General features: G+C 32.8%; 2 protein-coding genes across 8 annotated transcripts; one reads left to right on the top strand and one right to left on the bottom strand.

Moving 5' to 3' along the window:
• Positions 1-406: 406 nt before the first annotated feature.
• LOC114277464 (uncharacterized) lies at positions 407-2,605 on the bottom strand. Its single transcript, XM_082923701.1, has 4 exons — positions 1,540-2,605; positions 1,118-1,269; positions 864-1,072; positions 407-812 (listed from the first exon to the last, which is right to left on the bottom strand). The coding sequence occupies exons 1-4, from the start codon at positions 2,603-2,605 to the stop codon at positions 407-409; spliced, it is 1,833 nt and encodes a 610-aa protein (XP_082779827.1).
• Positions 2,606-4,912: 2,307 nt separating this feature from the next.
• Positions 4,913-11,985, top strand: LOC114277469 (kinetochore protein). Of its 7 annotated transcripts, none has more exons than XM_028219368.2 (9): positions 4,913-5,216; positions 6,406-6,471; positions 6,937-7,083; positions 9,698-9,802; positions 9,883-9,972; positions 10,072-10,194; positions 10,418-10,650; positions 10,914-10,987; positions 11,578-11,985. In XM_028219368.2, exons 1-9 carry the CDS (start codon positions 5,048-5,050, stop codon positions 11,669-11,671), a joined length of 1,101 nt encoding a protein of 366 aa, XP_028075169.2. In that variant the 5' UTR covers positions 4,913-5,047; the 3' UTR covers positions 11,672-11,985. The 7 variants fall into 7 exon arrangements, with proteins under 7 accessions (XP_028075169.2, XP_082722495.1, XP_028075170.2 ...); XM_082866369.1 differs by having other exon boundaries at positions 10,894-10,987; XM_028219369.2 differs by having other exon boundaries at positions 9,689-9,802; positions 10,944-10,987.
• Positions 11,986-12,668: the final 683 nt, after the last annotated feature.

Here is a 12,668-nt window from a genome sequence, read left to right as displayed (position 1 = left end):
TGTATAAAACACCAAAAACAACAACTACATTTAACCCAAATCAAATAATATAAATCTGTGAAACTTAATCCTGTAAAATATCAGCAAAAAATATAATTTTTGTTCAACAAATTCCTCAATCATTCAATGCAAGTACCAAAATGATATATCTTTCTAAAAATACTCAATTATTCAATGCAAGTAACACCTCTCAACTCTTAACAAAGTAATTCAATTAAAATCAATACAACTAAAGCAAAGCTTCTTTACATGTCATCCGATTATGAGTTCCCATCTTTCCACACCTAGTGCACCTAATTCTCTTGATTTCGCCCTTAGAAGGTATTCTCTCTGTTTTTAGACGTCCAGCTGGTCTCTTATAAAGAGGAGGTAAAACAACGTCATTATCAACAACTACATTTGGCTTTCATATACTAGGAACTGGATAGATAGAATGTGAATAAGAATCACAATAACTACTAATACGATAGTAATCGTCAAGAAAACAATTCAGATCCTTCTCACTCCTATTTATAGCACAAAAACCATGTTCGCAAGGAAAATAATCAATTTCCCACAATCGACAAGAACAAGAACGTTTCCCAATATCAACCATAACTGAATGATCTAATTGGATTTTATAAATGTCATCGCTACATTTCTTAACTATCCATGCTTTTGTATCATTAAAAGTTTTTTCCAACTTTTTCTCTGCAAAAGGACAAACAATACGATTCCACTTATTCCCAACTTCTCTCATTCTTGAAAATTGCTCCATTAGTTTCACCCGTATAGCATCAACAATAATAGTTGAAAACAAATGGCGTTCATCCCTAATTCATGAATTAAAAGATTCCGCAACATTTGTGCGCATTTCACCATACCTCTTGCCTTGAAAATAAGTATTACACCAACACTTATTAGGCAAATTCTCAAGAAACTTCTCAACATTACGACCACAACAACCCTTAAATTCTTCAAATAGCTCATTAAACAACTCAATAGTAGGAGCATATGCACATCTACTAAAAAGAGTAAGCAAATACTCTTTAGATTCACGACTCTTCACTGACAAATAAGTCTTCAAGTTTGTCTTCAAATGCATTAGACAAAAAGAATGAGAAGAAAACAGAAAGACCTCAGCTAAAGCTTTCAGCAAACCTCCATGCCGATCAGTAACAAACTCAATATCCCTCCCTAGAGTCAAAATAACAAATAACTTTGACAAGAACCAATGCCAACTGTCATAACTTTCACTATCAACAATAACAAAACATAACGGATATAAACCTACAAACAAAATATATATACACGTTATCAATAACAAATAAAAAAAAATTACAAAAAGAAAATCAAAACACAAAGTATAAAACATATAGCACCAGCCATAGATAAATTTATCACTGTATAAATATAAAAATTTAACAAAAGTATACAGCATAAATTTATCACTAATAGATTGACTATACTCAATAATCAACACTCTCCAGTAACAAAAATGATAGAATTATCACTGTTTTAATAATAATAACAAATAGACACAGAATATACATTGGTTACCATCTTTTGCCGTAGCAGCTAATAAACAACATTTGTGTCTTCCTTTCAAGAAAGTTCCATTAAGCATCAACACAGGCCGACAATACTTGAAAGCATGAATACATGCCTCAGAAGCGAAAAACAAGCATTTGAAATGTCTTCCTTTACTATCAATATCAAATTCTATATCAAAAACGCTCCCCAGATTGCAAGCATTAGCGGCATCAACATACCAACGAAGATCGTCAAATGATGATGAATAGTCACCAAAAACATGACCCCTTACTTTTTTAACACCTATCCAAGCTCGCCGATAAGAAACTTTTGTTCCATAATAGTCCTTGAAATCACAAACCAACTCACTAACCGATGTCAAAGCCTTATTATGAATATCACTTGAAATTAGCCCACCAATCATACTTGAAGTCATCTTAGCATGTTTAATTGTACGAAAAGAAGATCCACAAGTATGAACATCATCAAATTGTTTAATAACAAAAGCTTTACTATAATTTTCCACTCTAGCATGCACGTTCCATAAACATCCCAAATAAGCCCTTCTCTTACAATGAACAGTGACACGATCCTTATCATTCTTAACAAAATCAAAATTAAAACCAGAATAAATAAAATACTTTGACAACGCATCTCGAAATTCAACAACTCCATGAGCAAACCTTTGTCCCACTCCTCTCATACAATTAACCCATCCATCGGAGAGCAAAGGTTTCCGTAGATTTGAATAAAATGAAGGCAAAAAATCAATTTCACAAACAACACTATTACTAGCTTCACCATCACAAATCATATAACCTTCACCCAAAGAACAACACTTAACAAAAACATCAATACGATGAATATCACAAGAAAGTGCCAGTCCAACCATAACCTCCAAATCCTCTTTACTTTGTAGACCACAACAAGAATGTCCAGGCATTGAATACGATATATTCAAAGAACTACCAACTAACTTACTCCACTTTGCACATAATTTATATACTAAATCCTTGAAATTAAATCCATCATTATACTTGATAACCAATGTCACACCTCTAAACTTGCACATAAGGAACAAACAATTCTCCATCACTATAAATCCTGCAACAAACAACAATTATATTTCAGCAAACAACTCAAACACCCTAAAACAAAATCAAATACAGTGATAAAATTATCAACCAACTCAAACACATCCAAAAACCAACACTGATAACTTAACAATTAACACCACCACAGACCAAGAACAGTGAATAAGGCTTACACTTATTAGGCATGGTAACTCGATTTGAATCTTACCATTACATTATCCAACATTTTCATCTCCTATTCCTATACTCACTGGTAAATTTATCACTATTGAAAAAGTTAATACAATAACACCCCCAAAATACACAGTGATAAAATTATCCCTGTATAAAATAACAAACCAACATCTGTGTTCAATCAACACAATTTCGTAACCAAAAAAAATAAAAATCTAAAATTCAATCAGCATATACATATCTCAAAACTTTCAATATCATGATCAAAACACAAATTCAATCGCAATAGAAACAACAGAATAACAACATTATCACCACAAAATCAAAATCACCAACTTAAACTAAAAAGAACCAAAACATTTAAATTGAAATCAAAATCAAACATACCAGTCGACCTAACTCCACAACATCGCAAATCAGAAAATGTAACTATACACCAAATGCGAAATCGCAAAGAGGAAGATTCACCAAGCACGCAATCGCAAATCCCAAATCGCGAAGATACACTAAGCACGAAATCAGAAAATCACGGAGCTCCACAATAATACAGTAGCAAATCGTGAAGTTCTACAGAAATCCAAATCACAAACAATATTTGATGGAAAATCCAAACAGAAACGCACCAAAACAGGGGAGGGGTAAAACGGTACCAAAAAAAAAAGGCTCAAGACCTGTTGATGTACAAGAGCAAAACTCAAGACTAAGAGGAGAATAAGTGTAAAAGGTAGGACCGACCAGTAAAAAACCCTATAAAAAATTTGAAAAAGTTTATGGGCCCAAACCTGGCCTGGTCCTATACCCAAGCCCTAGGGCCTTTTAGGGCTTAAGTACTTGGCTGTGGTTGGGCTTTAAAATGGACCAACTCTCACGGAGATAATTTTGGTGGAAGCCCAATTGATTTCTAACAATTATAAGCACTTCCAACCTGTCCAAACAACAACTATGTTTGGTTCTGGTTTTTAGAAAATAATTTTTAAAAATTTCTACTTTTTTATTTTTTGTATTTTAATGTTTTTAATGAATTTTTTTAATATTTTAAGAAATTTGATTTAACTTTTAGATACATTTAACATAAATACACTTAAAAAGTATAATATTTGTGAAAAGATCTTTAAAAAAATACACTAAAAACCAAAAAATACACAAAAAAAAAAGAAAAAGAAAAATTTAGTACATTTTTCTTATTTTTGTGTATTTATTAATTTTTTAAAATATTTTTTGACAAATATTTTACTATTTAGATACATTTAAATAAGGTACACCTAAAAAAATTAAAAAATATTCACTAAAAAAAGTTAAAATCTATAAAAAAAAGATGTTTACTTACGTCATGGCTAAAAATAAAAGAAAATTTTCAACATATATAGCCTCCGTTTGGGAAGTGGGTTGGCTTTTTGGCTTTTTGGCTATTTTAGCCTGGGCTATTTTAGCCTGGTTTGGGAAGGGCTTTTTGGCTTTTTGGCTTTTTTGACTTTTTTTGTGAGAGAGGATTGTAATGATTATGGGTTGGATTTGATGTTTTGTTTTTTGTGGCTAAAATAGCCTATTTTGTTTTTTGTGGCTATTTTAGCCAAAAAAGCCCAAAAAAGCCAATCCCAAACAGAGGCTAATGGAAAATGTTTGGCTTCCCTCCTATTGTCATCTCACTTGACATTTAAAACTCGCTGAATAAAATATTGCGATTAGATATCGAAAATTATATTTGTTTAAAAAAATAAAGGACAAATATAATTTTAAAAAAATAATTATTTATTTTTTATAATACGTATATAATTCAAACATATAATTATTAATATTCAATTATTTTATTATTTTATTTTTTATATGACTATTTTATTTTTAAATTATTAAAATCGATGACAAAATAAATTTACCAAATTTAAATATGATGACCAATTTGAGAGAGGCGAAATTTCGGTAAACAAAACTCCTCGGGCCAGATGATGGGCCACAATCGAATCCTCTGGTTAGTCCAAACCAAACTCGTCGTTAAGCCTTGTTTGACATGTCCTAAAAGAATTAAAAAGTCAAAAAAATTATTATTCTATTTAAATCACATCATCTTATCACATCACTTCAAATTTAATCCATACTCAACTCATATTTAAAAAAAAAAAAAAAAAAAAACACCCTTAATAAACGGAAAACAAAAGGGCGGGCTAGGATAGCGTTAAATTCAACTATTCACTTCTCATTCAAATCAACTCTCTCTCTCTTCATTTCTGCTTCTCTCTCTAACCAGTTGAGGTGAGTTGAGGTGAGTTGAGATGCAGAGCGGAACTGAAGTCTCTGTGGGGACGAAAATGGAGGAGCTAAGGTTAGTATGCGACAGAGAGATTACGATTCAGCAGCACAGAATTGACGCCGCCATTTCCTTTTTCCGGAAATCGCTTCAATCTACGAAAGCCAAGGCACAGGAAACTGTTCAAATTCAAGGTAATGTTCGCTCCCAAATTTTCAATTATGGGGTCACCTAAGAGTCAGATCTAGGGTTTTATTGAACATTTTTATATGGTTTGGTGTTTTGAATTTGAAATTAGGGTTTTGCTGATCGAATACTGTGTTTTGAATGTGATATAGTTTTTGGGTCTTTTTGTTCACGGAAATCAAACGCTAATGTACTTTTGAGTAATGCTATACAGTTATACAAACTATTCTTAATCACATGAGTTGTGCCTATCTTATTATTTTAAATGCTAATGTTCCATGACTGCATGCCACATCCTTTCACTATGAAAAATTAGTCAAATTTGTTAATTTGTATAATACTAGTGGTATTTTTTATCTTGATTTTGATTTTGATTTTAAAGTATATATGTTGTGTGTTGTTGGTAAAGATGTTGTAAAATTGGGATCCTGGGTGAGAGGGTCATGTGGATTGAATCGAGGATCATAAGATTATATTTTCTATTAAAAATAAAGTAAAAATACAAATTAGAATGGTACATATTAAAAATAAGGTTAAAAATCATAAATCACGCGATCCTACCTACGATCCTACTTGTGATCCTACTATGACACTGATCCTACAATGATTTGGATCGTTTTAACAATCATAGGATTGTATGATCCTATGATTTGGATCGTGATTTTAATAACCATTATCTCAGACCAAAGGGCTTGGTTCAAGCCCCATTCACCTCACTATATAATTTTGTATTTTAAATAACTGTTACAGGGGTATTTTGGAAAAATCCAAAATATGAGACATAGATATCCTGGGAAGCCTTTACTTTATAATAGTATAGGTATAGAAAGCGTTCATTTTATGATAGTGTAGATAGATAGATTCGTTTGGGTTGGCTTTTTAGATATTTTAGCCTGGGGTTAAAAAGTCTCGTTTGGGATGAACTTTTTGACTTTTTTGACTTTTGAGAGAGAAAAAATGAAATGATTATGGTTTGGATGTGATATTTTTTAGCATGGGACTAAAAAACCTATTTTGCCTTTTTGTGGCTATTTTAGTCTCAAACGATGACATATATTTTCCGTGTACTTAATATTAACATTAATTGGACTATTTAAGAGGTTCAAACATTTCAAGTAGCCCGTGTTGTGCGGTATTATACAGTGAAAAAATATTGAGTCTGTTATAAATTTTTATTCCATTTTTTTTCCCTTTTAGCAAAACTAGGAAAGCTAAAAGCTGAGCTGAGAGAGGCAGAGGATCATTTGGTGAAAGCTCTAGCAGGTATTTCTTGCAATTAGTGTACTTTTATCTCCATAATGATGTTCATTGATTTTTTCCCATTGTTCGTTTTAGTTTATGTTAAGTTTAATTGGCGGTATTGTGGGTAGCTTATAGATTAAAATATTTTCAAACTAAAGTGTTTTATTGCATTACACTGGTTTTGTTTAATAGAGTTTGACTTTCTCTCTGCTATTAAGGTAATGAAATCATAGAATTTCCTATCTCAATCATGTTTATAGATCACAAAATCAGCATGCGTAACAATTGTGGTCACATTGTTATGACATTAGGAGTATTACCTAATGCGTAGCGGGAATATAAAACTGAAACAAAGCTCATTTTATTGTCCTTTTATGTGAATCTTAGTGGTTAGAAATTAGAATATTTCGATTTTTAGCATATCATCCTTGATGATGAACATGAGCTTTCTTAAATTATGCTTGGTTTTTTCTACCGCTTTTATAGCGAAGACTCGTAAAGAGGCAAAGCGGATGGCCATGACAGAGTCCATATCTGCTACAAGAGCTAGAATAGAAGAGCTTAAAAGAATTGTGGAAGATCAAAACGCTAGGAAGGATGAGTACACAGAGATAATATCTCAGCAATTTGAAGGTATTTTCAGTTTCATTTCTTTTTACTACTTGGTCTTTTTTGTAGATCATTCATTGAAATATTAAAGTTGGTCTATCACATAGATTATTTATTAAAATTATGTACTATTATCGTCATTTTTTAAGGGGCTTCAGGCTTCTTATTAAATTGAAAGAAACCAGTATCGATATTTTTGAAGTAAAGAGTATCCACTAAAGGGGGTGCACCTGATGTGTAACAGAGTATACAAGAGCCACCCAAATGCCTTAAATCCTATTACAATTTGTATCTCCTAAAAATCAGAAAAATAAACTAAAGAAAGCATCACAAAGGACATCAATACTGTTATCAAATTGAAACTGTTATTTGGACTTATTTGGCCATTGACTGTCTTATATATACGAACAAATAATTATTTATGTGGCAATATCAATGAAAACTTTTGAAGGTTTGGGTGGATGGATGGTGGAAATGGAGTCTTATAATCATATAGTGATGTCCTGAATTTCACTTTGGTGGGAAAAGGTTTGAGAGAAAGGTACGGATTTCAGAGTAGGTGTTGTTCGTTTTTGACATCTTATGTTGTTCTCATTTGGAGTAGTCACAAAAAAATCTTGGGAGCGTTGAGGAACTTTTTCTTTTGGATAATCGCTGCCTTTCATACTTAAGTAGGTCAATAACATTGTATATAGTTCTATTATTGAAGCTGCAAAGATGGCCCTTTTAAAGATCTTCCATTTCGAGCGATCTTATGCAAATTGCTCATCTTTTTTGTTTGCTAATGATACAATTTCTTTTGTTTAGGCTTTAGGAAAATGCTTAAGTTAAAATCTGGAATAGTGATTTGTTGGATTTCACATCATAGTCTTTAGTTTGGCCCATCTTGATCTACAACTGCTTAAATCCCTTACTTTGAATCTTGAAATTTTCAAACTCTTGGCTTCCCAACAGGGTTTGGTAGGTTGTAGTGCTATGTTTATTCAATAAGCATTACCCTCCGAACCTATGTGTTGTTTCTAAGTTCAAATTTCCAATTTGAGCCACTGACATGATTGAAATTTGAAATAGAGTTCATGGTGTTAAGGGTGTGATTATGTTGCTTGGAATTTGTATCTATTGTGTGGTTCGAAGTTTTTGATTGGTTTGCCATAGTTTGGTTTGACCACTAAAGCTTTTATTTTATTTTTGGTGCATGGTGGCTTGGAAATTGCTTAGAAAGCCTAATGTAATAGTAATTATTGACACACATGACTTGTTAAAGTAAATGTGCTTTGCACCTTATTGGTTGGAACACTGACCATTAAATGGAACACAATGTCCCTTGGAAATGCATCTGCAATCCCTCACATTTAATACTTATTGGTTTTTGATTCTATGAATGAAATATGGGAAAACTTTGGCCAAGTTGTTGCATAAATATTTTGTTCTACTTTTGCTTGGGCCCTCAGTGACTGAAACATTTTATACCTCGTTCACCGTGTGTGACTGATCTGTTTTCACATTATAAGCATGGATTAGTAACAATGTTCACCGGACATGTAGATACGGGAGTTTATGTCATTGGAAGAGTTCCTCTAGATCTCTGCATCTTACATTGCCTTGAACATCACAAATGAATTGGTTTTGAAGTGCATTCCTAAGAGCTATTTTTGTTTAATATGCTTATATTTTCATTTGGTGCTATTCTTTTAACTACAACTGTCACATCTAGCACCTTTATTGTGTTGTATTGCACTTATTTGTCTTTCCAATGTAGTCTTGCCTCGAGACCTTTTGGGCTTTGCTAGGTCGGTCATATGCCTACATGTGTCGGATATTGTTTTATTTGTGTTCTTGTAAGCTCATGCCTATGATTGGACGATGTTTTTGAAACCTTTCATTTGCCATATTTGTGTAAAGCATTGTGTGCGTGGGTTGGACATTAGAAGTGCAATAGTTGTTGCATATACTTATGAATGTGTTACATATGGTTTTGGTGTTGCCTAAAGGTGCAGCATGGGACATTGAATTATTAAAGCTTCGTTTGGGAACAAGCTATTTTAGTAACTTTTTGAATTTTTAGCTAAAATATGAGATAAAAAAAACTAGTTTGTTTGAGATGACTTTTTGATTTTTTACGAAAAGATGTGCAAAAAGTAGAGAGAAAAGGGAATCTTTGATTTTTTGGTATAGGTTGTTGGCTTTTTGATTTTTTTAGTGACTTTTTGGCTTTTAGGCTAAAAAGTGATGTTGCGAAACGAGGCCTAAGTGTAATATTATGCTGATTCTTGTCTTTGGTTGGTTGAAATATTAGGCACGATGAGGATATCTTCTGTTTGAGTTGTCCATATGTTCTTAGGTTGACTTGTTACATCTGTTGTGATCTTTATGGTAGTAGAGGGAAAGAAATTTATTTTTTTAACCCTTCATATATTGTGACTTTGGTTTCTTTCTACTTTTGCTTTTTATTTTTGGAGGCTAGATTTGCATGTCAGTTCCACACATTTCTTAGTTCATTCATATGCTCCATTTTTTGAAGGAATCTGCTTGGATTAAGCAAATCGTATACTTTCAATATACTTGATTGGTGCTCACGCTTGTTTTTTTTTTTTCTTCTTCTTTTGTGTCATCTGTGGTACCATCAAAGCTCTGTCAGCATGTGAAGAAAAGTGTGAACAAAATAATGAAGATGCAGGAGAAATAGAGGAGGCCATTTCATGGTACAATAGGGTCCTTGGCTTCCGAATAGAATGTGGACATGGTATATACTTCTCCAACTTATGGAGTGTTCTTATCTTTTTGTCAGGGTGATATTTATCACAAGGTTTGTTGTTTCTTCAGGAATAAAATTCATATTCACTAACATCAATTTGAAGAATTCAAATGAGGAGTACTCCTTCAGCATTCGCCATGAGAACGATTTTTACACTTGTAAGGAATATCTTATCTTGCTTATTCATTGAATTTTAATGTAAAAAAATGTTCCTCTTTATGACATTCTGTCATAATTATTTTTTTCTTGGTCTTCAGTGCTCAAGTGTGATCCGGATTTGAATGACACTAAAGAGTTGATCCATGAGTTGAATAGAAGCAATGGTTTATTCAAATTTGTCAGAACTATGAGAGAAAAGTTTCAAGAAGCTGCAGCACATGGTATAACACTTATCTCTTGCATTCTTCTCCTCAGCGGAATGTGTTGAAATTTGAGCATATTGTGGAGGGTTGGCTTCTCTCCAAGAAACGCTTGCATTCTCACATATAGAATTGTCCTTTCTTGACTTGATCACACATGTGGCATTCTCAAGTATAGTGTTGGGCACGGTTATTGTGCATTTATATAATGTTTCTGAGTTATGTATTATTCGTGTTTCACCAGGAAATTTTCCTCAAGTTACGTCTTGTGATCAAGAGTATTCCACAATCTCTGTTTCTGCTCCAGTTTCTTCAGTTTCAACCGACAGTAGAAGTGAATCTTTGTCAAAGCAAAAACAACTTCAACCTGAAGAAACCAACAGACAATACAAGAAAGTTAACCGTGGTCGAGGGGTTAAACCGGCAATTTTGTCTCTTGGATCTGCTTCATCTCTTTGTCGATCTCCACGTTTTAAGGTATTATCAAATTGACAACCTGCTATTATACTTAGTTTTGTGTTTGTAGAAGGTATTATAGGATAAGCATTAGCTGTCAATCACAATAGGAACTGGACTCGCCGTTTTCGATTTTCTAGATAGTAGATCCCCTATTGTGGGATTAATTTGGCAATGGATTAGGATTTGGTTTCCTTGCAATCTGTCTTTCCTTTTCTCTCTTTGGTCGGGTTGATTTCTGCTAAAAGTGCACAACCCGCCAAGTTTGTTGTTTTTTTGATCAGATTACACACCTACAATGCCTTGCTCTGCAGCTCAATTGCAGCCCTTTGAGTAAAAGTTGCCATGGACACAAAAGGTTAGATAACTTAATATCAACCCTAGCAAGGTGAAAGCTAGAATTTCATTGAAGTATATCTTACTACTTTGAAAATTATATCTTGGTTGGAGATTAAATGTTTATTTTTTCCTTTGATCATATTGATGGATAAAAAATAACAAAGTGAAGGGGTCATTTAAATTATCCTATTGAGGATTTTAGTTGCATCTGTAATCTAAACAGATGCTATCTCTCCGAGGTCCAGGTTTCTCTTGTTACAGTCCCTATAAAAACTTCAATTGCCAATCTTTCTGTGATATCAATCCAAATGCAAACTGACAGTCTTGTATATTCCATTTCTATGGACTGCTATGGTACTTTGAAGAAAATAGGATTCTTTTATGTTTACGATTGTCGTAGGTGGTCCTTGTGAATCTATTTTCATTGAAGTAACCAAAGTGCTTAAATCTACACTTCTTTTGTCATTAACAAGGGAGTTAATGTTATCACTTGCATGTTTACATTCTTTTTCTTTTGTGTCTGGCATAATCCGAGTTCATTATTCCTAGAGACAGAAACTTTGATTGATGGATGAAGTTTTTGATTGAAGAGGTGGAATTATTTTGCAGGCTAAGAAGTGAAGATGAAACAGAAACCGCTTCCTCTTCCAATCTAATGGACTGCATGTGTGAACCTCCTCACATTTTATTGTTGAAATGTTAGGCAAAGAAAAAAACTCATTTGCTGATTTATATTACTGAGGCGTCTTAACAGAGATTGGGAAATCTAAAGAAATCAAGTGATGCAATTCACCTGACACAACATCCTCACTCGGTTTGCTAGCTATGACTTACCATGCTCTTCTCACATTTTAGTTCAACTTGGAATGGATAACACCAGTGATAATCCCATGCCTCGTATAATTTAATGCTAGTGTTGTCTTGTATTTTTCTGATCATGATTGTAAATTATGCTATAAAGTTTATTTTAATCTATAGCCCGGAATGAAGAATGTATTGTAGATCATGTTTCAGTTGCTGAAGTTCTCTTATGCTGCATTTAGTTGAACACTGATGGATAATTGCATTACGTCAGCATTAAATATTTTTATGGATCTTGATTTTTTTGACTAAAATATGAGGCAAAAAAAATTGAAATGTTTGTGTTTCTATCGACAAAGCGAATTCATGTAGAAAAATAAGAAATGAAGATCTTTCCTCACAACTATGTAACGGAGAGGATCATGATCTAAAACATATCAATCTTTAATGGACTTGTACATTGAAACGAGTAATAATAATGGTGGAAGGATGATATTTATTTATAATCTCTTTTGTCATGATTGTATTGGGTTAATCAATTTTGTTACTCATGACTGTTACATGGAGATAATATATAAAATGTGATGAATAAATACGGTCTTCGTAACATTATTGAACGACTAAGCTTGGATAATGAACATGGATGAGATTGAAAAATTATTGCTTGTTCTTGGAGCAATATTCCATGTCAATTATCAAAGGAAACGTCTTTATATATGGGCTAAAACACAAGCAAAATTGGTGAACTCTAATGTTCAAACCAATCTCTATCAATATTTATTTCCATAAGAACATCCAATAACTTCTCAATGAGAAACATTTTTTTCTTTAAATTTTTATTTATAACATTGAATACCACAAATGCCCAAAGAGGGAGATACGTAAATGTTTACAATTCT

The sequence above is a fragment of the Camellia sinensis genome, chromosome 4, assembly GCF_055761805.1.
Source record: "Camellia sinensis isolate YWXY chromosome 4, ASM5576180v1, whole genome shotgun sequence".
Classification (NCBI taxonomy): Eukaryota; Viridiplantae; Streptophyta; class Magnoliopsida; order Ericales; family Theaceae; genus Camellia; species Camellia sinensis.
Note: the sequence above shows the minus strand (reverse complement) of the source record. Positions and strands in the feature narration are given on the sequence as shown.

Coding starts and splice junctions, on each gene's coding strand:
- LOC114277464 (XM_082923701.1), bottom strand. CDS start 2,605: ATGGAGAATTGTTTGTTCCTTATGTGCAAGTTTAGAGGTGTGACATTG. Junction 1,073..1,117: donor TGCTGAAAGCTTTAGCTGAG/GTCTTTCTGTTT, acceptor ATGCATTTGAAG/ACAAACTTGAAGACTTATTT. Junction 813..863: donor ACTTATTTTCAAGGCAAGAG/GTATGGTGAAAT, acceptor TTCATGAATTAG/GGATGAACGCCATTTGTTTT.
- LOC114277469 (XM_028219367.2), top strand. CDS start 5,048: ATGCAGAGCGGAACTGAAGTCTCTGTGGGGACGAAAATGGAGGAGCTA. Junction 7,084..9,688: donor AATATCTCAGCAATTTGAAG/GTATTTTCAGTT, acceptor GTACCATCAAAG/CTCTGTCAGCATGTGAAGAA. Junction 10,195..10,417: donor TCAAGAAGCTGCAGCACATG/GTATAACACTTA, acceptor GTGTTTCACCAG/GAAATTTTCCTCAAGTTACG.